A 26,799-nucleotide genomic window follows, 5' to 3' on the forward strand; every position below is an offset into this window, starting at 1 on the left:
CTAGAAAAAGTAGTCGCCAGTCAGCTTCAGACACATCTTACGCATTACAATTTATTTGAGAAATTCCAGTCTGGTTTTCGCACTGGTTATAGTACAGAAACGGCACTAACACGGGTTGTAAATGACATTCTGATATCCTCTGATGAAGTAAACTCCACTGTAATTATGTTGTTGGACTTAAGTGCAGCATCTGACACCATCGACCATTCTATTTTACTGCACAGGCTAGAAAATTATGTTGGGCTTACAGGCACCATGCTCGCTTGGTTTAGTTCTTACTTATCAAATCGATTCCAATATGTACAGAAATGTGCTGACAGTACTCCATCATTATACACAGAAGTTCAATATGGTGTCCCGCAGGGCTCAGTACTGGGACCTTTACTGTTTTCACTTTACATGCTTCCACTGGGATCTCTCATTAGGAAACATAATGTTAATTTTCACTCGTATGCAGATGACACCCAGTTATACCTTTCATTTAAATCAGATGAAGTTTCTCCAATGCTGTCTTTAATTAGTTGTGTTAGTGAATTAAAGGAGTGGATGAATAAGAACTACTTGTCTTTAAATACAGATAAAACAGAGATGTTAATTGTTGGAGGGAATGATGCTGATCATAACAATATTTTGTCATCATTTAACTCAGTGGGAATCCCAGTCAATTTTACTGAATCAGCCCGCAATTTAGGAGTTATCTTTGGCTCTAGCATGTCATTTAAAGCGCATATTACAAAGTTGTCCAAAACATGTTTCTTCCATCTTAAAAATGTTAGGAAATTAAGGCGCTTTTTAAATAAACAGGATTCTGAGAAGCTAATTCATGCATTTATCTCTAGTAGGATTGACTACTGCAATGCGGTGTTCACTGGATGTTCAAACTGTTCTTTATACAGCCTCCAGTTAATCCAAAATGCGGCTGCGAGAATTATTACAAGAACAAGAAAATACGAACACATAACTCCAGTTCTTAAATCCTTACACTGGCTCCCGGTTAAGTTTAGGGCAGATTTCAAAATCCTTCTTTTAACATATAAAGCATTAAATGGTCGAGGTCCGGCTTACTTGTCTGAACTTATCATGACTTACAAACCTGAGCGCACATTAAGATCTCAAGATGCCGGTCTGCTTATGATTCCAAGGATTAATAAAATAACAGTGGGAGGTCGAGCTTTTAGTTACAGGGCCCCTAAACTGTGGAATGGTCTGCCTGCTACTATAAGAGATGCCCCTTCGGTCTCAGCTTTTAAATCCCGGCTGAAGACTCACTACTTCAGTTTAGCATATCCTGACTAGAGCTGCTGATTAACTGTACAGACTGCATCTCTGTTGTTAGTCATTAGCACTTAAACATAAGTAACATGACAGTTATAATTGTATACTAACCCTCACTTATTCTGTTTTTCTTCTCGGTACTCAAATGTGGCACTTGGTGCCATGGCCCACCTGCCAAGTTGATTTGCCTGCCTAAGGAAAAGTCATCCCAGATGGAGGATCGCAGGAATCGTGGGAAAGAGGGGTCCTTTCATCAGATTGGCTGGCCCAGCACTGTTTCAGCCGTGGAATGGCCAAATGGGGGAGGCAGCTTGAAGGATGAGGTCTCCAGGACTCTACACAAATCCAAATCTTATCATGGGATATATCATCTACTCTAAATTCTGCTCTGTACTTCTAAAATTTATATTTTTTATTTCTTACTATATTGAGGAATTGTTCTGTTCTGTGTACTGTACTGCATTGTATTGTATTGACCCCCTTCTTTTGACACCCACTGCACGCCCAACCTACCTGGAAAGGGGTCTCTCTTTGAACTGCCTTTCTCAAGGTTTCTTCCATTTTTTTCCCTACAAAGTTTTTTTTTGGGAGTTTTTCCTTGTCTTCTTAGAGAGTCAAGGCTGGGGGGCTGTCAAGAGGCAGGGCCTGTTAAAGCCCATTGCGGCACTTCCTGTGTGATTTTGGGCTATACAAAAATAAACTGTATTGTATTGTATTGTATTGTATTCCATGGCATAGTGTTTTTAAATAGTGATGTTTTCATGTATGAATTTGTGTGTGTACATGTACGAGAGAGGCAGAGACAGATTTGATCTCATTCAAGTGGTTACTAGAATATAAAATAAACAGTTTACAGTTTCCCAAAAGTATAATGAAGTGCCTTTATTCAGGAATAAAACTGAAAAACAAAAAAATCAAGTGTCAACCAGATACCCAGAAGACATGATTCACTAGCCTTTGTGTGTCTGCTTATATTCCTTCAACGATATCTTTTACATGTAGCAAACCTTTACAGCGCCTGTTACAGACTGAAATCAATGGCTTCTTCTTTTTGGGCGCATACACCGTCAGCATGGCGCTGTCAGATGTAAACACTAGCGTGGTGAATTGCTACTAAAGTGACTATAACTGCAGGTGGAAGTCCCATTTTACTTTATGGTGCCAAGAAGAGTTGCATTGCCATGCAGCAGTCTATTAACCAGAGAAAGCGCTGTGAAGAAGCTGTCTGTTGTTACGGTTCTGCCTTTGTCCAGTCTGATAGCAGTCACGGGACATCATATCTTTGATTGCCGGTACAACAAGTAGTTCTGAGCAGGTATCAGCTTCAGCACCCACTTTGGTCATCACTGATCTTGTGAAAAGAATGGAGATAAATGCCATCAACTCAGAGAGGGAGAGGCAAGTTCTTTGTACCACGTGAACGCCACTGAGAGAATAAAACTGAATAATAAAAAAACAAGTTCTAACTTTTACAAGTAGCCAAAATTTATACCAGGTGTTACAGACTCAAATCAAATGTATGTTTTTATTATATTATAGTAATAATAGTAATAATAATAGCTACTCAAAATGCGGAGCACCCAGTCTATAACCCAGAACCTTTGGCTTATAAGGCAGCAGTTCTTATTTCTGCATCATTCAAGAATACATGTATAAACTCCCTGTCGATTGACATCTGAGCTTGGGTTTTTAACTCATTGACAGCCACATGTAAGTCAAATGCTTTTTTTTCTTTGGTTATATTCTTGAATAAATGCACATGTGTTTATTTGATATTTGGACTAAAGTCTTCACACATTATACACTTCACTACCTACACTTACCCAGATCTTTGTAGACACGGAACACACATGAAATGCATGCATTCCAAATAACGATATACTGGATTATTTACCCTACACAACTCTAGGCACTTCACACGCAGATAAGGAGCCTTGGCTTGAGCTGGGAGACCTTCTAGCCCGAGTTGAGCTCCATCATAGCGGGCTGGGACAGCAGGCTGCTTGCTGCTTGTGCTGATCAACACATTTACAAAACAAAAGACACTGACGGAGAGGTGCAAAGGGATTTAAGGTGGGCCAGGATTACGAGATTTTTCGTAGGCTTCAGGGATTCTAGTGTTAAATCAGAGGCGAATACCAATGTCCACTTGTAACACAATAGCAAATATTTATAGTTTAGTATAGTATTTATTTATTAACAGCAAGTCACAACATACATAGATTAGCATGGGGCCACTATGGACCTGGGGCCCCTGGGCAACTGCCCAGCGTGCCCATGCATTAAGACAGCCCTGGTTAAGAGTGTTGTCCAGCAGGGGGCATGGCTAGAGCCACTATTTTTAATATATAGAAATGATTTGAATAGGAATATAAGTAACAAGTTGATTAAAATAGCAGATGATACCAAGATAGGTGGATTGGCAGATAATCTGGAATCTGGTGAATATGTTGAATCATTACAGTGGGTCTTTGAAAGCATACAGCCTTGGTCAGGTGAAATTTAATGTAAATAAATGTAAAGTATTACAAAGTAAAAACATTAGGTTTGAATACACAATGAGAGATCTGAAAATCAAACATATATCTTATGAGAAGGATTTAAGAGTATTAGTGGACTAGACATTATCAACTGACAGACAGTGTTCATAAGCCAATAGCAAGGCAAACAGAATGTCAGTTTATATAGAGTACAAGTCCAAGAAGATCTGCTTAAGCTTTATAATTCACTGGTGAGGCCTCATCTGGAATAATGTGTGCAGTTTTGGTCTCCAGGCTACAAAAAGTACAGCAGCACTAGAAAAGGTCCAGAGAAGTGTGACTAGGCTGATTCCAGGTATACATGGGGATGAGTTATGAGGAAAGATTCAAAGAGCTGAGCCTATACGGTTTAAGCAAAAGAAGATTAAGAGGAGACCTGATTGAATTGTTTAAAATTATAAAGGGTATTAGTGCAGTGGATCAAGACTGTAACTTTAAAATGAGTTCATTAAGAACACAGGGACACCGTTCAAAACTTGTTAAGGGTAAATTTTGCACAAACATTATGAAGTTCTAATTACACAGGGAACCACAGAGACATGGAATAACTGACCAAGTAGTGTGGTAGACAGGACGACTATAGGGATTTTTTAAACTTAGCTTGATGTTTTTTTAGAAGATTTAAGTGGATAGACTGGCAGCTTTGATGGGCAGAATGGTCTGTTCTCGTCTATACTGTTCAAATATGTGTTATTAAAAACAAAACAGAAAAAGAAAAGAATCATATCAGTCTAGAGTGAAATTTATGTTTAATACAAAAGGGAGGATTTTAATGGATGGGGAATTTCTTAACAAGGTAATAACACGATAGATTTCATAAGAAATTAGAACAATACATCCTGAAGAGAGAAAAGAAGAGAAACATCTGTATCCATGCTACTCGGTTATTAGAAAATTGCTACCTTTCTTTTTTTTTTGGTTCGGCATTTGGTTAGGATGCCCCCTGGACGCCTCCCTGGGGAGGTGTTCTAGGCATGCCCCACTGGGAGAAGGCCACGGGGCAGACTCAGGACATGCTGGAGGGATTATATCTCCCAGCTGGCCTTGGAACACCTTGAGATCCTCCCAGAGGAGCTGGAGGAGGTGGCCGGGGAGAGGGAGGTCTGGGCTTCCCTGCTTAGGCTGCTGCTCCCGCGACCCGACCTCGGATAAGCGGTGGATAATGGATGGATGGATGGATGTATAATACCATTATCATTATTCTTATCCACCATCCATTTTCTTGGCCTGCATATCCAGGGCAATTTTGCAGGGGAGCCAGAGCCTATCCCAACAAGCATGGGGCACAAAACCAGAACAACTCCTTAATGGGGCACCAGATCAACACAGGATGAAACCTTACACACATACTAGGTAATTATTATTATTATTATTCTTTTGACAGATACAATTTGTTCGTTTTGCATAGGCTTCAGCTATCCTCCTTATCTGCCCATATGTCCTTCCTTTCAGAACATACTGTAGCATTGGCATCATTTTTCTTGCTCCTGATCTTTCCACAGAAATCTTCCCTCTATCACGTTCTTCATCATTACTGCTCTATATCATAAAAGTATAACCCTTAAATATATGTTATTATGTAACTCTGTTACAAGGTGACTCCTGTGCTGAGGTATAAATAGGGTCATCACTGAGCATACAGTTGAGTAGCTCATCTGGTAAATAGTGAAGCAAAATAACTGTTAATGTACAGGTAGTAACAAGAAGGACAAGTGAGGAAACATGTTGAGAGCTTTGCATTGGGTAGCCAAGAGGGACAGCAGCCTTTAGTATTTTCTATATTGAGTACTTATTTATTTCATCCATCCATCCATTCATTTTTCTAACCTGCTTACGTATCCAGGGCAAAGTCATGGGGTAACTTGAGCCTATCCCAGTAACCATTAGGCAACCACCCTGTTCATCACAGGGTGAACACACTCATAGCAGGGACAAATTCAGCAATGGCAATCCACCTCTTTGGACTGTGGGAGGAAACTGCAGGGCTCAAAGAAACCCACACTGACTTGGGGGGAACATTCAGCTCCACACTGGAAGCAACAGTTATGTGAACTCCAGTTTCTTTACTGCTAGGCAGGAACGCAACCACTGTGGCACCATGCTGCCCTTATTTAACTCAGTTCCATTTAGATAGATAGATAGATAGATAGATAGATAGATAGATAGATAGATAGATAGATAGATAGATAGATAGATAGATAGATAGATAGATAGATAGATAGATACGTATATATATTGTGAAAGGAAATGCCTTGACACAGGAAAATGTTTGGGGCAGCCATCCATATACTTGAATAAGGCTGCAAAGAAATGAAAATTGGTAGTGCAGTTGTGCAGAGGTTGAGTCCAAAACGGGAAGTTGACTGGTATTTAAGGCAGGTTGATGGAAGTAATGTCAGAGGGGCCGGATGTCATTGTGGTCGAAACCAGAAGTGATGTAATTGAGGCTGGAACGGGAAGTGGCATCATCGGGGGCAGAATTTCCCATTTTTAGTCTGCAGGAATAAAAAACAGAGGTTTACTGCACCCCACCACCCCTGGCTTGGCATAGAATTGCCGTCTTTTGGTTCTTTTGTCTGCCTCCCATGTGCACGTCCATTACTATATACAGTATATATACAGTATATATATATATATATACAGTATATATATATATATATATATATATATATATCCATCCATCCATCCATTTTCCAACCCACTGAATCCGAACACAGGGGTCTGCTGGAGCCAATCCCAGCCAACACAGGGCACAAGGCAGGAACCAATCCCGGGCAGGGTGCCAACCCACCGCAGGACACACACAAACACACCCACACACCAAGCACACACTAGGGCCAATTTCGAATCGCCAATCCACCTAACCTGCATGTCTTTGGACTGTGGGAGGAAACCGGAGCGCCCGGAGGAAACCCACGGAGACACGGGGAGAACATGCAAACTCCACACAGGGTGAACCCGGGAAGCGAACCCAGGTCCCCAGATCACCCAACTGAGAGGCAGCAGCATTACCCACTGCGCCACCGTGCCGCCCTATATATATATATATATACTATATATATATATATATATCTCTTGTGACCACCGGGGGCATACAGCTCCCTAAACACTCAAACACACCAGATTCAGGCACTAGTGTTGCACAAAACAAGACTTTTATTTCTCTTCTTCATGGAGAATATGCTCCCAAATAATTGTTCCCCACAGTACCAAGCACAGTCCAAACCACAACGCAGCACACAGCAACCCTTGGCTTTCACTTCTCTTCCTCTCTCTTCTGCCTCCATTCCTCCGGGAAATGCTGCAGGGAGACCTGGGAATCTGTACTTTCTACAAACCCCAGAAGTACTCCAAAGTCACGGGGACAGAAGTCCCGAAGTATTTCCAGGCTGAAGAAAACGCAAGTTCTCCATCTGACTCGGAAGTGATGTCAAGTCCAAGGGACAGAAGGACAGAAGCACTTCCGGGTCAAGGACTATATAAAGGACTGCTGTAAACCCAGCAAGCGAGCCAGAGTTGGGAGGTAGAAGACAGCTTGTTGGGAGGTGTGGCGGAGAGAATTGTGTTTGGTGATTGTGCTTACTTATCATTGTGATTATTAATACTTGCCTGTATATGGTGATTGTGGTGCTTAGTGGCACTATTAACGAAAGGAAAAGAATTCAAACACCTTTTTGTACTTTTACCTGGTGTCCTGGACGTCTGGCTGTCGGGTTAGAGGAGCGTCAGCGCCCTCTAGTGTCACAATATGTATACAGACAACTTCTGAACTTCTGACTTGGATACTGGAGAGCTGCTGCTAACAATAACAGGCTTGTTTGTTTTACTAAGAAGATCAGACCTGTCCAGATCTACATTTGAAGGAATTAACATTTCAATGCAGCAGGCCCAGCCTGTTGTTTCTACAAAAGAATCATGCTTTTAGATGTTTGTTCCATTCAATGTGGCCTGGTGGCAGAAATCAGCATTCAGAATGACTCATGTTTAGAGAATTCATAATGGGGAGAATGATTTCTGTTGCCAAGTTTAAAAATGATGCAACATCCTGCTAGACAGTAATGTGGATAATTTCAGCCAGTATGTCAAAGTCTGCATCACATGTATCAGCTTCAATTATAATGTGCTCGCTTTTTTTTTAATTGCTTATTTATATAATTCTCCTCCTACTTTTTCCACCCCATCTGATCGAATAAGATGAAATTACATAGCATCTGAAAAATGAGATTTAAGCCAGTTTATCACAGTAACAAAAATGCCACAGTACCTAAACTTACCCTAACTTGCCATTGAATATGACAGTTCATTCAACTTATGAAGTGATTGAACATTCCTTGTTTCGTGGAAGCTGACCTTATTTTTTATTCTCACTCCGAATCTTCATCCTTGCCATCCTCAGATGAGCTGCTTCTATGATAAGGTATGAGATAGCTCCTTTGGCAGTAGTGCTCACAGTGCTACCAGCTGATTACAGGAACTTTTAACATCCCTGTTTAAATTTCTTAATGTGTGACAATTTAAGACTCCTGCCATGTTGTGATGAGCAAAAGAACAACGTTTAGTGTGTGATATTGCCAGTTTCTTTACTGCAAAGCAGAAGCACTACTATGACACCATGCTGGGCTAATTTAACTTGGTTCAGATTAAAATTTGTTTTGCATGCAATTTTGCAGTTGTGAAGCTCCCTAACATGAGATTTTGGGTTTTGAAAAAATGTTTAGTGGTGGAAGGCAAGAAATACTGCATACCCAATGCAACTGTCTGCTTCCTAGGCTGTCCTACAATGGCACTTGATCTTGCACAGCTCCTTTTATGCAACTCTGTACATTTTCATCTGCCTGCCAGCACATTTGCACCACTCATCAGGAGTCAGAGGCAAAAACACCGTAAACCAATCTAAACCAGGAACCTTGAAAGATGGCCACATCACGGAAGCTGGAAGATGGCCATATACAGTACCAGGTCTAATGGATTTTACCAGCAGGGAAGTGCTCTGCAGCCACTCCTCATTTCCATGAGCTGCACTGGAATATTTTCCAGTGCTTTTGCATAAGGAAAAGATTCAGACATGAGCGTCAGTAGGCTTTGCGCCCTAGGAACCAAGTTACCCGAACTATTCTATAACATTTCAGTAATTATTTTCCCCTCTGGTGCTGATCTTTCTGATCATCAGACTGCTGTCACTGTCCTGCTCCACTGACAGATTGAGGAGATCGTTCCTCCCCCAAACTATGCGACTCTACCCGGGGGGGTAAACGTTAACATTTAACATTATACAAAGTTATTGTCTGTTTTTTTTTCACCTTCATTATTATCAGTCTTTAATTTAATATTATTTCTTGTATCAGTATGCTGCTGCTGGAGAATGTGAATTTCCCCTTGGGATTAATAAAGTATCTATCTATCTATCTATCTATCTATCTATCTATCTATCTATCTATCTATCTATCTATCTATCTATCTATCTATCTATCTATCTATCAAATAGGTCATTGCGATAGCAATTGACAAGAAGAGTTCATAATTAATTGCTGAATTACAGTATTTGAAGGTTCCTCTGAAGTACCTCTTTCTCTTGCACAATTTGGCCCAAAACTAATAGATAGATAGATAGATAGATAGATAGATAGATAGATAGATAGATAGATAGATAGATAGATAGATAGATAGATAGATAGATAGATAGATACTTTATTAATCCCAAGGGGAAATTCACATCAGCACATCGTCATCTCATAACAGGCTTATGTTTCAGGTTTGGTATTTTTCTGTCCATCCATTTTAGCTCTAGATAGTCCTCAAGAAACTGTGACACACTCACACACAAATATCAATGTTTTCGGCATCAGGGGACTCTAAAACATTGAGATCTGTCAAAAATGGAGATTGAAATTTTTGTTGAATCTAAAGCTTTCGCCCCTTCACCATACACTATAGGTTATAGTGGGAAAGGATGCAAAAGAAAAAAGAAAAGTTTGCATAAATCCTTCCTCTCTTCACCACACGTGTGTCTACCACACTTCATTGTCACAATTGTCCATCTCTCTGTCTCCAGTGTAATTTTTCAAGAAACTCACACTGGTCCCCTTGCAGTTTATTAATTTCAGACTATCCAGGTAAATCGTTTTCAATCAAAAATTGTGTTATTTTGAAGGTCACTGCAAACATCCGTCATAACTTATTTCATTGTTTCATTATTGTGTCTGTACCACTAAATTCAGCAATCAGGTGGTGTCTTTGCTTGTTGTTTTATGATTTGTGAAGTTGAATGTCTGAATTCTCAGAAACACAATGCAGTTAAACCCGGCTCAGTCACTTTTATTAATTTCTGCTGAGAAGCACACAGAGTAAAGCTTTGCCAATGCAGAGTCGTACACTGGCCTAGGGCTATTTGTCATAAAAACATCATAGCGTGTATCAGGCACGTTTGTATGAATCAGCGTCCTGCTAAGTTTTCCATGCACATACACGCTCCACCCATGTCACTTCCCAAAGTACAAGTAACGACGTCCTAATTTAGCTTGAATTTCGCGCCACTTAGGCACACTGGCACTTGGCAATTCTCAGGGTAAGTAGCTCTTCTCTTTTTACCTTATTGTTTACCTTCAATGAAAGAGACAAATGTAAGCTCAAATGAGCCCAGGCAGAAAATTGTACAATGTAAATGTTAGTCAAATGAAAGTGAAAGTAGGGAATCGGGTGCTGGCAACACGGAAAATGAAATAAGCAGGAGAGTTAGAAAAAAAAAAGCCTGTGTTAGACCATGTACAGATCATGACGTCTGGGTACCGTCGAGACTCGATCTCTTAGCCAGTCTTTGTTGTGTAGTCCACCTTTCATCATTTAACAGGTGCTTCACTAAACTACAGCTGAGGACTATGCTGTACTGTAATTATGTTTTTCTTTTTACCATTTGTCTCAAGGGGTTAGTAAATGAAGAGGAGGCCTGGAACAGTAGATTTTGTCAGTTTTGAGTTATTTAGAAATAAAATAAACTTTGATTCGGAATCTCTGTAAGAGCAGGGATTGTTTTCTTTCCTGCATCATGCTGTATACTTTTTTATTTCACGTTTAAAAATATATACGAATTTAAATGTTTAACTTTAATTCAAGGATCTAGTCAGGGGAAGCCTATGAGTAATAAAAAGAAAGGCTTTGAACCCAGTGGAGATACTTGACAGTTTTTAGAAAGCGGGCTTTTTGAATTTCAAATGTCATACTCTCAAAGAAAAAAGTTATAGGCATTGGGCCAGGGCTTCTTTACGTGGCAGGAAGTATTAGCAAGGAAATGGAGAGGGGCTGTCTTAGTGAACAGAAACTAAGAAAGAACAAAATGTGCTTGAGTGCAAAGCTGCACAGGGCTCAACCTATGAAATTTAGCAAAGGAACCAAGCTGAAAACAACTGGCTTGTCATTTAGATTCTGAAGATTTTAAAAATCTTCAGAGTATTATAATGTAGAGTATTATAATGTAGAGTACCTCTAAGGACCAAGTGCTCAAAGCTCATATCTGTGTAAGACATTGGGCAGATGTGCTCGTCTAATGCAAATACACTGCATTAGATAGATAGATAGATAGATAGATAGATAGATAGATAGATAGATAGATAGATAGATAGATAGATAGATAGATAGATAGATATGAAAGGCACTATATAATAGATAGATAGATAGATAGATAGATAGATAGATAGATAGATAGATAGATAGATAGATAGATAGATATGAAAGGCACTATATAATAGATAGATAGATATGAAAGACGCTATATAAAAGATAGATAGATAGATAGATAGATAGATAGATAGATAGATAGATAGATAGATAGATAGATAGATAGATAGATAGATAGATAGATAGATAGATAGATAGATAGATATGAAAGGCACTATATAATAGATAGATAGATATGAAAGACACTATATAAAAGATAGATAGATAGATAGATAGATAGATAGATAGATAGATAGATAGATAGATAGATAGATAGATAGATAGATATGAAAGGCACTATATAATAGATAGATAGATAGATAGATAGATAGATAGATAGATAGATAGATAGATAGATAGATAGATAGATAGATAGATAGATAGATATGAAAGGCACTATATAATAGATAGATAGATATGAAAGATGCTATATAAAAGATAGATAGATAGATAGATAGATAGATAGATAGATAGATAGATAGATAGATAGATAGATAGATAGATAGATAGATATGAAAGGCACTATATAATAGATAGATAGATATGAAAGACACTATATAAAAGATAGATAGATAGATAGATAGATAGATAGATAGATAGATAGATATGAAAGGCACTATATAATAGATAGATAGATATGAAAGACACTATATAAAAGATAGATAGATAGATAGATAGATATGAAAGGCACTATATAATAGATAGATAGATATGAAAGATGCTATATAATAGATAGATAGATAGATAGATAGATATATAGATAGATAGATAGATATGAAAGGCACTATATAATAGATAGATAGATATGAAAGGCACTATATAGATAGATAGATATGAAAGGCACTATATAATAGATAGATAGATATGAAAGGCACTATATAATAGATAGATAGATAGATAGATAGATAGATAGATAGATAGATAGATAGATAGATAGATAGATAGATAGATAGATAGATAGATAGATAGATAGATAGAAGACCCCCACAAGCCCCAGGGTTTTGAAACTCAAAAAGCTCCTCCTAACCTCACTACCCCCACCACTTATACTGACACTCTATGAACACCACATACAGTATGTCAATAATAAATGAGATACACAGATTAATGCAGAAAAAAAGTCCAAAACTTGACATTTGGTCAGCTTCATCTTCATTTTTGCTTAATGAATGTAACAAATAAATTAATGAGTGCAACACCACATATCTGGAAAATTAACTTCCTTCTGACAGTGCAGGTAAGAAACATCAAATATACATTCCCCTCTGGGATTAATACAGTGTATCAAATACCAAAAAAAATTCAAAAGGCTTATTCCACTTTATGTGAAAAAGATGATATGGAGCATTTTGAGTTTACCAAATAAAACAAATAACTATAGAGTGGGATTCCTTTGTTCGGGTTTGGTGGGTCTTATCTCCGTCAGTGGCCTTGTTGTCTCCTTGTTTATGTCTAAGTCAGTGTAACTGTTTCTCAACCATCTGTATGTTCAGACTCATTAGTCTCAGAAAATTACCTCTCCTTCTCAGATCACTATTTAATTATTGTAGAGGAGATCTATTTCTGCTCCACTCTTATATGTGTAACCTTCATGCCATCATGTAACTTCATGACATCATGTGAAATCCCCCCCCCCCCCCCTTATTTTTTTCTTTATTATAGGGGTCTGCTCATTTCAAAGTAGCACCATGTCCAGGGACTGGCACACATGTAACTATGTTCCCACCAACCTAAACAGCAACACTAAGCCAACGAATAGCAAAGTCTATGTGATGTACCATGGAACCACCAGGAAAAATGCCAACATCATCATGGAGAAGGGCTTCAAGCGCTCCACTAAGGGTATGCTAGGTCCCGGGGTATACGTTAGCCGAGACCCCAAGAAGGCTCTCAGGTACCCTCTAAAAGTGAAGCCTGGAAACCAAGTTGTCCTCGAGCTCCTTGTTAATGTGGGAATGGTTAAGAAGATTAACAGGCAGGGCCACCCAATGCAGAAGACCTGGCACAAGCATGGGTATGACACGGCTTGGGTGCCACCTGACTGTGGAATGGTAGATAGTCATCTGGAGGAAGACTGCATTTGGGACCCTAAAAGAATCAAGGTTCTAAATATTTTAGAGCCTGATGAGTTAAATTCTGAATCTGATGAAGAAGATAATGATGAAGATGATGATGAGGAGGAGGAGGAGACATCGTGTGAAGATGAAGATGATGAGGAGGAGGAGGAAGAGGAATGGTGTGAGGATGAAGATGAAGACTACTAAATGTCTGCTTGTAAATTTAAAAAATAAAAATTCTGCCTGCAGTGAATGTGTGTTGTTTTTTTTTTGTTTTTCTACATGCTGAGTCAGACCTCTGAGATCCACAAAGGAAGCCACAATAATAAATAAACACATTTGAGGAAGTCGAGGGGGTTGAGGGGGGGCAGGAATGTGGTGGGGGAGGGCTGTAGTAGTCTGCCTTTCTCTCTTTGCTACTCTGTTTCTGTCTCTTTTTTGATTTTTCGTGCTCACTCTTGCAGCCCAGGTGGCTGAAGTAACATCTGTCAAAAGAAATCGAAACCTGCCCTACTGCTGCTGGTACAATAGCACGTTCAGGTGCAGGATGGGGCTGAAAAAAATATTCAGACTGACTCTGTATTCAAGGACTACAAATAAGAGAAAAACCCAACCTGGCTGAAGCTTATGTGGTCAGGTGTGGACTTCCACCATATGAAACCTATGTGGGTCAAACATCAAACTTCAAGTCCTTGGGTTCCCACCAGATTAAGGCTCCTCTTCTGAGTCTGAAGTGGGGGAGCAGCATGGACACATTCAAAAGGGAAACCTCACATCTATTAGCCATGGATAAGCAGGTAAGCTGGATTTTAATTTAAACTCAGGTTATCCTCACCACACCAGGCCACCCTTTAGGCTCAACACCACTAAAGTCAGACAGTAGCTTAAAGGACTGGGTAAGAAGAAATGACCCACGTAAGGAAATACTGGCTTTTCTCATTTTCTTCCATGTATTTTATACTAGCAGGGGGACCCTGTGGGGTCACCAACCGGAGATAAAATATCAGAATAAATCATGGCTGGGGCGGCATTATGGCACAGCGGTAGCGCTGCTGCCTCACAGTTAGGAGACCCGGGTTCACTTCCCGGGGCCTCCCTGCATGGAGTTTGCATGGAGTTTCCTCCCACAGTCCAAAGACATGCAGGTTGGGTGCATTGGCGATTCTAAATTGTCCCAAGTGTGTGCTTGGTGTGTGGGTGTGTATGCCCTGCAGTGGGCTGGCACCCTACCCGGGGTTTGTTTCCTGCCTTGCACCCTGTGTTGGCTGGGATTGGCTCCAGCAGACCCCCGTGACCCTGTGTTAGGATATAGTGGGTTGGATAATGGATGGATGGATCATGGCTGACTATCTTTCCCTTTACAAACAGAGAATTTGTGCAAAATCTGGAGCCTTAAATATTAGATAGCCCTACTCAAAGTTTACACTATTACAAAGTAATTCATCTTAGTGCTTAAACCAGTTTCCATTTCTATGTGAGAACTCTAAAGCAAACACAAGTCTCTGACTGTCTGAAGGGCACTCTTTGTTCAAATCCCAGTCACTCTGTGCGTGGATTTTGCACATTCTCCCCATATCTGCTCTTATATATCTGTCTGCTCCAGTTCTCCTGTGTTTTTGTTAGATTAACTAGTGATTCTAAATTTCCACTTTCCACTTTGCACATGTGCATGACTATATTTTATATGATGGAATGTCATCTTGTCCAGGTTGCTGCCTCCTGGGTAATGTTGCTGACATAGGCACTGGCTCTTTGTGACCACAAATTAGAGAAGTGGAGTAGAAAATGGATGGATGCTTGAACGGATCAGTGGAATTTATGGTGGGCCCTGCCAACAGATGCACAATGTTGCTAAACTCAACATGTAATAACGGGAATTTTTTTCCTGAAAATCATTATCACCTCATATTTTAATAGTCAATGAATATTATAATTAAATTCACTTTATCTAAAGTAACTTTCTCTTGTGTGTCACCTGTCCTTAAAGGAGAGAAACATTCTGTGAAAACAGAGAGAATCATTCTGTGTGACTTCAATTGCAGATACATTTGCTTTATCATAATTACCTTGAGAGAGGTCACTTGAACTGATATATTTTGTAAACAGTATTTTTCTCTTTTACACGTCAGACAGACAATCCTGCAGGCAAACACATCTTCAGTAGTGAGTCCAAGTGCTAGAAACAGCAACAGAGTCGCGTATCCATGTCCCTGTGGCTTGAATGTGTTGCCCGTTTTAAGAAAGAGTGGTGTGTGATTCCTCATTTAATTAATTATCAGTTTTGCCTTTGACAATTCTAGTAATTAATTAAAACATTTGACAAGATGTTCACAAAGGGGGGGCACCAAATTAATGTAGGTTGAGTGAGGGATCTGTTTCATTTTCCAGACATCTACAGTATACAATTTATTAACGAGGTTCATAAATGGACGAAAGTCTACATTAAACACTTTCTATTTCTGTCGTAATCAAGATGTGGCAATAGACTTACATTCAATAACCCTAGCATGCTTGTTGCAATTAATAAAATATATCATTTATTATTTACTAGCTGTGTGTGGTCTTCGGGACAAAAAACAAGCTGAAGTCTCCCTAACAGTTTGTGAACTTGGAGAGGTATTAATAATAATAATAATGGTGTCAGCTAACTCCTAAGAATGAACCAGGGCAGAGGACATGGACCCTTCTGTGCTTATTGCTCCACTGGCTTTTGTAAGAAGACACCAGTGATACCTCATCTTAGCCATATCACTGGTATATGAGTCTTATTGATCTTAATACCTCCAGATAGACAATGTTTTTATTGAAAACTTCAAGCCTTGCCCTCCATTGCTGAGGTGTTTCCTTGCACATTGTTAAGCCGTGGCGTTTGCTTCATTTCGACATTGTGTCTCTTCGTCTGTGTCATTTGCACAATGTCATTGTTGTGTGGTGGCATTTGCTGCACACTTCCTTTGAAGTGAGAAGTGAGGTAAGCGCCATCTAGTGGCTGTGGTTGAGTATTAGCAGAGCGGACTGCTCCATACACACACAGGTCTTTTGTTTATATGTCTCTAATAACATAAGGATAATTAAAGATGGATATATGTAAGTATTTATAGAAACAGATGTATATATAGATATATATAGACAAATAACAATGACAGTTTATTGTTCATTTAAGTGCAGAATGCCAGTTTTTTTTAATATAAACTCTGTAAATCTCACCAGCAATTGAAACTATAAATACTTTGCACATAATCTTTCAGAGAATACTGCCTTGTTGTTCTTCTCTGGAATCATAGTTAGATTAATTCTTATATATTTTTTTACACATCTGTGCCCAATTTGTCCAAGTTAAATCATTATATAGCTGTAGACTACTATGGAGGGGCTTCGAGCAGAAGGGAGGAAACCACTTTGGTGGGTTGTGCACGGTCATCGCTGAACATACTCACCAATACTCACACAACTTTTTCCTAAAACACTGAGCACCAGGAAGTAAGCAGCTGAGGATAAAATAATATGCAGAAATAGATTAAATAATATACATACCATTATATAATATATAATAAATAACTTTCAATAAATAATGAAACATCATTTGAAAAACAATAAATCAGAAAATAACTTTTAATAAAACAGAAAATATGCAGTAATATACTCAACATGATACATATAGCATGTAATAGCATTCAATAAAACTCAAAACCCTAAAACAATCATCACTGTCATCATCACCCTTAAGACCACTTAATCCAATTTAGAGCCACTGGGGGCCGGTGCCTTTCTCAGTGGGCATCAGTCCATGTTGGGGACAACTTGTACTTACATGGTGCCTAATTTGAAATCACCAATCAGCCTAATCTGCTTTGGCAAGGAAAACCAGAGAAAATCCCACACAGACACGGGGAACATGCAGATTCCACACAGACAACAAACGCATGGGGGATTTGAACTCTGGACGCTGTGTCAGTGAAGTAGAGTTTTCTCAATTTCCTGCCTTAATCCAAAGAATGTTTCTGTTAGGTTAAATGGTAAACTGGCCTCATGTCCGTGAGCCTGTAAGTGTGTCCTTTAACAGACGAGAGCTTTGGGCTGATCCTTGTCTTATATTCAGCACTGCTGGATTAAGTTTCACCTCCCACAACCCGAATCTGGACAAACCAGACACAGAAAATGGATGCATAGATGGTATCAGTATCCAGATCGTGCACTTAGTTCTTTTGCACAGTTTTTGTTTCCTCCTTGAAGCTAAGTATATTATTGAGTTTTAATTTCAACAGTTTTCTGGGGCTGCTCTTGTTTGCTTATGGTCAGCATCAGTGGATTGTAAGTGACACAATGCCCTGTAGTCTCTAGTTGCCTAATGATGTGCTTGTAAGTTTATTTTACAACTGAGTGAGAGCCTGAGTGTATACACAAGTGGGACTATCACTTATAATATACATTTAAGGTTATTTCTGACTCTGTTTTATGTTTGAAATCAGTAAAAGCACCGTAAATTTCATCTGTTCAGGATGGAACTTTGTGACCGCATTTCCCTCATTAACAAATAGTAAAAACATATTGTGTACACTTCTAAGAAACGATTACTCTCCCATGTCTTTCTGGTCAGGTTTAATTCACCGTATACTTTTACAGTCCATTTAGGGCACTGTATTTACTGTTCTTTTCTTTCAAGTGAAGCCTGAACACCACGAGGACTGATTGACATCATTGATGTTAGGTAGAATGCCTAGTAGGGGCTGGGTGGTCTCATGGCCTTGGAACCCCTGCAGATTTAGTTTTTTTCCTCCAGCCCTCTGGAGTTTTTTTTTTTTTTTTGCTTGTTTTTTTGTGTCCTCCTGGCCATCAGATCTTTATCCTTTGTTACTTAGTAACAACTAATCTTAATTTTATATTTTTATTTTTTATAAACTTTTCTTTCTTCATCTTGTAAAGCACTTTGAGCTACATAATTTGCATGAAAATGTAAAATAAATGTTCTTGTTATTGTTTAAAATCCTTAAAAATATTCTAAATGTCATCTTTCCATCTCAGAAGCGTGAAGGCTTTTATTAAAGGGCCCTAATTTCAAGTTTCCAAATGTTACATATCCGTAGAGCAACTACAAATGTTGAACACTGCTATGTCTTTCGGGTCAGTTTTAATCTACTATATCATATGCTTCAATGAATTTTGCTCTCCATTTATAACATTTTGTGTACAACCAAAAAAACATTCTGAATGTAATCTGTTCTATATCTTAGGATCATCAATACCACAGCTTATGATGTTCATTCAATATAAAACTGGTCCGGGGTGAAAAATCTGACGTAAAGGGAACCTAAAAAAGACCCATAATTCACAGCGTTTGTGTTATTAGTAGACTGGTGTTTCATCTTGGACCAAGTCCTTGATATCACTGGGAAAATATTCAATGCCAGAGCGGTCCTTTAATTGAAAATAACTGAAGCTGCCCATTGTGCCTTCTGTGTTAACACCACATGATCAGTTAGATCAGACTGCCATCTAGTGGCAATCATAAATACAGGAGTGCAAGAGAGACATTTTATTAGAAAGAAGAACTGGCCAATTTTACACTGATATCAGTGCAAACGTTTCATTTTTAAGTAGCTTAAATAACTGAAAAGTAGTAGTAAGAGAGTAGTTGGATAAACACCAGGAAGAAGAGTGAATTGAGACAAAGAACTGAGCAAATAACTGAAAGGGTGGTGGGGATCTCTGTTCTGTGTAGAGTTGTCACATTGCTATCTCTCTTGAAAAATATAACTGAATCTTCAATTCTTTAAGTGAATAGACTAAATGTTTATTTACTCACTATATTTCAAGTGACTTTATAGAAGAAAAAAGAAAGAAAGATTGGCAAAGATTATCTTGAAGGAGGAAATGGGTCAGAGGAAGGAGCAAAAGAGCGTAGAGGTGGATATTTATCTTAGAATCTCACATGAATTTTGTTATATTTGGGGTTTTCCAAAAGTAAACAAACTTTAGAATTATATAAAGTACAGAAGGTGAGTGACGAGGCAGGGCAAGTCCAAAAATAGTTGGGGTACCAACCAGGGAAACCCCATCATATTTCAAAAATACAAAAATAAATGGAAACTTGCACTCAATGGTGCTACTATAAACAGCTGGTTATCGCTGTCTGTTTTGCTGTAGCACCACTCTTATAGATTACTGGTCAGGAGTTTTCCCCGCTAGTAGAACTCTCAGGTTCAAAATGAGATGCCACCTTCTGGGAACATCTTGCTTTCATACTGGGCAGACTGCAAAAGACAGTGCTTCTCTGGCTACATTGCCCTCAAGGGATTATTTCTTGATTTTGTGAGGGAAATAAGGAGACAAGACTGTTAGCAATACTGCCCCCTTTCATCCTGGGGTGGTACCATACACCTTTGAGGAGCCCAGAAGGAGATCCTCAGGTACGCATGTTGTATCAACGTTTCAGATGGGTTTCGGAGGAGCGACCCCGTCTCCTTGGGGTGCGTTCAGCCCCCCCCCCTTCTTCACAATGGCCGTAAAGTAGAGATTGCAGTAGCACAAACAAATGGAAAATATTACTCGGTGAAATAACGGAACAGCAAAAAGAGATCAAATAGTGTTTGAGGATGTCTGGGGGAGAAGAGAGACAAGGCAGTGACTTTAAAACTTCGAACCACCACACGAAATGCCGATCATGCCACACAGGAGCAGCAGCAAGCCAGCAGCTGATTGAGCAAAGAGGAGGTAAAAAAAATGACTGTTATTTGATTCCCATTGAATCACCGTTAAAGAGGGGTTTCAGAGGATTGATCGCATCTCCCTGGAGTGCGTTTAGCCCCCCTTTTCACAATGGCATGTAGCGCTTGGTGGGGGTGTTGGGGGGGCAAGGGGTTGGCGAGTGAAGCGAGCAGGATGACAAAAGATACAATGCCTACACACACTTGAAAACATTTACTCATAGTGGATTTACTTTGTCTTTTTTGACACTAATAAACAGAAAGAGAGTCTTTAATGTCAAAGGGAAAACAGATCCCTGCAAAAGGGTCTAAATTAATTACAAATATAAAACTCAAAATGATTGATCACAAAAGTTTTCATTACCTTCAAGTCAGTATTTAGTAGATGGCAACCATGACAGCCTTGAGTCTGAGTGCACAGGTCTCTCTCTCTATCAGCTCTGTCATTTTCCCCCCCTAGTTCTTTACAAACTGCTCAGGCCCTGTCAGTTGTCATGAGGATCATCAACAGCCATTTTTAAGTCCAGCCACAAATTCTCCACTGGATTAAGATCTGGACTCTTGACTCGGCCACTCCAGGACATTAACATTGTTGTTTTTGAAGCCATTGCTGTCTACTTTTGGTTTTAAGGTTGGTGATGTTGTCCTGCCGAAAAACACATCTTCTCCCAGTATGCAGGGAGCTTCAGATTTTCCTTCAGGATTTCTCTGCATTCATTTTACCCTCACAAGCCTTCCAGTGCCTGCTACAGAGAAATGTCCCCATATCCCGAAGTTGTCCCTCCCAAGCTTGACAGTGGTGATGGTGTGTTTTTGATAATGTTGTTTTGTAACATGACATTTAGCCTGATGGATAAAAAGTTCAATTTGGTCTCATCTGTCCACAGAGTCTCCCATGTGCCTTTTGTTAAGCTCTTGCTGAAGTGTCCTATGCATTTTCTTTCTTGTTTTTTTATCTCCATAAAGCTACAATTGATGAAACACCCGGTCACATTTGCCTCTGCAGTCTCTCCAATCTCATTTGCTGTAGCTTGTAACTCCTTTAGAGTTCGTAGAAGTCTCCAGATGGCCTCCTTCACTCCACCTATGTATTTATTATGGCCTATTCTTTGCAGATTTACAGCATTGTCATACTCTTTATATTTCTTCATGAATGATTTAACAGGATATTCAGCGATTTGGATATCTTCATGTCTCCGTCCTCTGTCTTCTGCTTTTAGCTGTGTTTGTTTACCTTCATTGTCTAAGTTAGTCCACCATACTGACTCACAACAAGTTGGATCTTCTAAGTCAAAAGTCCTAATCTGCTTCCCATCAAGATGTTGTGGAGGAATTTTAAGCAGGCCATGCACATAAGACACCCCTCAAAATCACACAGCTGAAAGAATTCTGCATAAAGAATTCTCTCAATCGATGTCAGAGACTGCTAGAGAGTTCTAGGAAACTCCTACTTGAGGAGTTATTAGAGTTATTAGAGCCAAGGGTGGGCTTACTTTTTCCACAAATTAAAATGGCATTTCCACATATATTAAAATAGCTTCTTGAACATTTTGAGATAGTTCAAAATGATTTCAATGTGATATATCAAGATATCTTGGTATCACTGGAAGTACCTTGGAAAACCATGCCAATTTACAGCAGTTTATCTTGAGATATCCTAAATTGCATTTCAGATATCAGAGATGCCAAAATGTTTATGGAGTTCTTTTAAGATGTCCTGAAATGTATTTGCGATGTCTGAAAATACATTTAAGACAGTTTTAAAAATATGTATTTTCAGATATCTATAACTAATGTTAGGATTTCTTAAAATTAATTTTGAGATATCTCTAAATGTTAACTTCTGGTTGCCCTAGGGAAGGCCAGAAATTTGTGTTTTGTTACTAATCATAGCATTTAGCACAATTAAACATTCTAGAGAGTGCAGACCCAAGTGAAGACACAGCACTAGTATGCACTGCAGATGTTTATGCAGAGGTTTCTTTATCAGGAAAAAAGTGTTTGCCATTATAGTAATTATGCATTTGTTAAATACTGTATATGAGAGATAATTAAAATGTTTTGAGATTAGCTGTAATGCATGTGTCCTGTTTGCAGTGGCTAAACAAAAGTTAGAAAGTCAAAGTCAAGATGTTGTAATTATGCACTGTATATATTTTTTAACGGATTCTTTGGAGTCTTTTTGAGCTGGAGAAGGTGTTACTTTACGCAGGTTTCAAAATCAGTGAGACAAAAAAAGCCACATGTCAGGCACTCTAGCCTTTAATTTTCTTGAAAAAAGGTGAAAGTTACGGAAGCTTATTCCCGCCACTCAAAAAAAAAATATATATTGCGTTATTTCACAAAAGAATTGCGTTATATCGCAATAATAATTGCGTTATATCGCAAAAGAATTGCGTTATTTCGCAATAATAATTTCATTATATCTCAAACGTATTGCATTATTTTGCAATACCGATTGCGTTATTTCGCAAAAGAAGCCATTGCAGAAGGCTTGCAGTAGTGTCTGCACATTGCCGACTAGCACCGACTCGTGTACTCGCACATCCGTCTTCTGAGGACAAAGCTCTAGTTCGCAACGCAGGCATCTGCAAGGCAGAGGTAACTTAGAACTCAAAACAAAAATTAAACCTAAATCATATATTTCAATGATAATATAGGTTGATAAAGATACAATATAAGTATATCCATAAGTTTCGTTTTAGTGATAACATACAGCTCGGTTAAAACAACGGTTCGAGTGAAAGGTGTCTAATTAACATCCTACTAGTGGTAAAGATAGCGCATTTGAATTGTTTTAGTAAAGATAATGTTTAAATGGATCGGCAACGTGCTCATCTTTAACTACTGCCTTGCCGTAATGTGTGTGGAGATTTCTCGATTTGATTCAAAGAATTCCCGACAATGCATCAAACATTATTACAAGTGACTGGGTCGTCAAAAATGGACGGGTGCATACTAGATTTAATATACCAGAGTGCATTGCCAAGTGCAAGCACACCTACTAATTAGAGATGACGGTGGTGAGGTGGATGTACCAAGGGCTCATTAAACTTGACGAGGGTTTATTTGGCAAAAATAAAACGTGACTGGGCCCTGCGCTGGGCTGGCGCCCTGCCCGGGGTTTGTTTCCTGCCTTGTGCCCTGCGTTGGCTGGGATTGGCTCCAGCAGACCACCGTGACCCTGTAGTTAGGATATAGCGGGTTGGATAATGGATGGATGGATAAAACGTAATTGGATTGCTACTGCAATCTTACTTTTAACTAACATTCGTACTGCCTAAACGAAGTCGAAAAGAATCTCACAGCAAACAAACTTAAAGTAAAGATCGCTCTCCCCTTATTTGCTTTTTTAAGACCCACGTGTTTTAATATAATGTAACGGTTTATTTCATTACTTCATTCCTTTACATTTGAAGTGATTATGTTCAAGTTGGAAGATTTGGGTTCAGTTGCGATGTAAACAAGTATAGACAACGATTGAAATTTCAGAAGCTGCTATTCAGTGTATTTTCATTACATATAAATATTGCATTTATTGATTAACCATTTTCTTACAGTTTTTGCAGTCACAAAGTGTCTGATTTTGGAATTTACCCATAACATTCTACACAAAAATCCTGTGTAAATCATATCCAATGAACCTTTAAATTGTAGTTTTAATAAATAAAAAAGAAAGGTGTGAAATGTTTTTGTCTGTCTTTCTCGTTATGAAACGTTTACATATACTCTTTATATTTAATTATGCACTGTTTCTGTTTCAGAAAACAGATGCATTACAAGTGTGAGAACATCTTAAAATAATAAGCAGTCATGTCGAATTCTAAAAGCCAAACCTGGCGGAGGAAAAATGGAATAATAATAAAATTCTGTCAGAAGTTAAAAAATGGTTAAATACAGTAGATTAAATAAATGAACCATCAATATTAATTATTTTAATATTTCACATACTTCTACATACATTCAAAGCACCTCATAATTCTGTCATTCATCAGGTACTGTCCACCCTTGTCTCCAACTTTATGTACCATATCTGTGTCTGTTTCATCAATATCATTGCCAACCGGACAGCCTGTTAAATTTGCAGTTTTCAAACATGTTTTGTAAATGTGTTGTTTTTGATTTTTATAATTTTGAAATACAATACTTACACATGAAATGCGCTCCTGGTAATGACAAACCCTAAAATTGATACCAACTAAAATAATAATGCTTTAAATAAAATATTATCCAAGGATTAAAAAATTACTGATTTGATACAAAAATTAATCATTTATAATTTTATTTCTAGCATTTTCAGTTTCCAGTTAAGAATGGCCTTACAAGACATAATGTATGACCAGTTTTTTGACTTTTTGAAGAGCAGAAATCTACAGGAAATCATTCCAAAGTTAGAAAAAGAAAAGGTATTGGAAATTAATTCATTTCATTGTCAGCATATACTAACATGGGGAATTTGCTACACATTAAACTACTGAATTTAATAGTGTAACAACAAAACAGTGCAGTGTATTTTATTCACCACTTTGCTCTCCAAAAACGGTGTTGCGGTGATGGCAACAAGGTGACTTGGATTCAGGTGCTTTCTGTGTGCACCTTGCATGTTCTTCCCATGAGTATGTGAGTTTCTTCCCACAGTCAAAAGACATACAGGTTAGATGTACTGGTGTTGTTAAACTAGCCCCAGTGGCTGTGGTATAGGCTTCAGCTTTTTCACAACCATGCCCTGTCTAAATGGGTTTGGGAAACAGACAGACTCTCAAAAATCTTTTGAGGACAAAATCCAGTAGAGGGTAATCATCACATTACAGAAGATAGAGATTTAGGGTATAGTACACATACTTTTGCACAATTTTCTTAAATTCAAAAAGGAGCTTGAGGTTTTTAAAAGTATGTGGGGTCAAGAATCCCACAGGGAGTTATATTAAGCTTACAGTTTTTTAAAAATTGTATAATTAATTTAAATAAAAATGTAGCTGTTACCTTAATTTCAGTTGATAATGACTGCAAAGTTGGTAGATTGCCAGATAAGTAAAGAAAAATAACAACAGAGGGACTAAAGTAGACAGTGTATACAAGAGATTAGAAATTGTAATAAGGATGTTATGTTACTCAGTATCCATGAGCTGCTGAACAGAGTTGGTCAGAAAGATTCAGCTTCCCTAGTTTGGCACACTTGTCAGGTTTCATCTAGAACTGTATGCAGTTCTAGATCCCATATTACAGCAAAGATGTAAAAAAAGTAATGAAACTGCAAACCAGGTTCAGGAGCTTAAAATACAGCTATGAGTTACGATAGAACTTAAGACTAAAATAGATCATAAGAGGTGACATGAAAAAAATATTTTAAATGGTGATTGATGATGATGATAGGTTGATTGTTAGATGAAACTTTTAAATCTGTCTTTCAAGGGGAGCACAAATTGAAGTTGATTAGAGGGACAGCAGAAACAAAGTAAAATAGTAATAACTGCTGATATAAGGAAAATAGGTGCACTGAAAGTATACTAGGTAAGCCTGGTGTATCATCATTGCTGACTGTAGAGTAGTCTGAGGATTGTCTTTTCTTTAGATACATTCTAGGGAAAAACTGGTAAGTCTACTTACTTGCAGTTTAAAGTAAACCCTTTCCACTCCATTTTAATGGTCATGGCCAGCAGTAGTTTTGCTGGATGAAAAGTGCTATAAATAAATGGACATCCTGAAGAATATACCAGACACTGTAATAATTTGTTTATTAATGTACTTCTTTTATTGCTTTTATATTTTAATACAGATTGATCAGAATGTTTTATTACTCATGGATGAGAAGGCTTTATCCACTTATTTTCCCCTATATGGTGATCGTTTAGCAGTTTTAGACTTCTGCAAGAGGCAAACATTTCAGACGCATGAAATGTCTAGAAAAGAAAAGCTACTACAGAATTTACGCAAGAAACTCGGTGTTTTGAAAAGACCAGAGCCTTGTTCAGATGAAGAGGATAAACGACCAACTAAACATATGGGTCGGTATGGAAATAGTAATGCTAAAAAGTCTGCACGAAAAATTGAAATTGGGTGGCTTCAGAAAGAAAATCAAACAAGTGATCTTAAACAAATACGTACAAAAAGTGGTGGAGGAACAAGGAAATTATCAGTTTTAAAGAGTGCTACAAAAGAAGACATTCTAAATATGGCAAAAAATATTTTCTTTCCTAATGGTAAGTCATCACACGGATCAGTTGAGGAATTTGATTTTGATATTACCAACTTTGAGCGTAAGTCTCTAATGGATGAAGACACAGTTGGAGAATTATATGACCAAACAAAACTCCCACTGCTTCGTTTTTATGTGGTTACTTGCAAGAAAGAAATCATAAATCGTGAAGCAGTTTGCAGATCTAAGACTCTATTAGAAGAGAAGGAAACTCCTAATATTCACAAATCACTGAGCAACTTTCCGGCATCCTCACCTGCAAAGTCTAGAGATCTTAATGAGGGATTAGTCTCAAATTCACAGAATGAAGCTATCTG

The 26,799-nt window shown here is 38.4% G+C and overlaps 1 protein-coding gene across 1 annotated transcript; it reads left to right on the plus strand.

Moving 5' to 3' along the window:
* The first annotated feature begins 10,295 nt into the window (after positions 1–10,295).
* LOC114651562 (uncharacterized) lies at positions 10,296–13,819 on the plus strand. The gene is made up of 2 exons (XM_028801377.2): positions 10,296–10,380; positions 13,188–13,819. The coding sequence occupies exon 2, from the start codon at positions 13,214–13,216 to the stop codon at positions 13,787–13,789; it is 576 nt and encodes a 191-aa protein (XP_028657210.1). The 5' UTR covers positions 10,296–10,380; positions 13,188–13,213; the 3' UTR covers positions 13,790–13,819.
* The last annotated feature ends 12,980 nt before the right edge of the window (positions 13,820–26,799 follow it).

This window comes from Erpetoichthys calabaricus, chromosome 5 (assembly GCF_900747795.2).
Source record: "Erpetoichthys calabaricus chromosome 5, fErpCal1.3, whole genome shotgun sequence".
NCBI lineage: Eukaryota > Metazoa > Chordata > Cladistia > Polypteriformes > Polypteridae > Erpetoichthys > Erpetoichthys calabaricus.

Bases quoted from the DNA above. Each gene is read 5' to 3' on its own strand.
- LOC114651562 (XM_028801377.2), top strand. From the start codon at position 13,214: ATGTCCAGGGACTGGCACACATGTAACTATGTTCCCACCAACCTAAAC.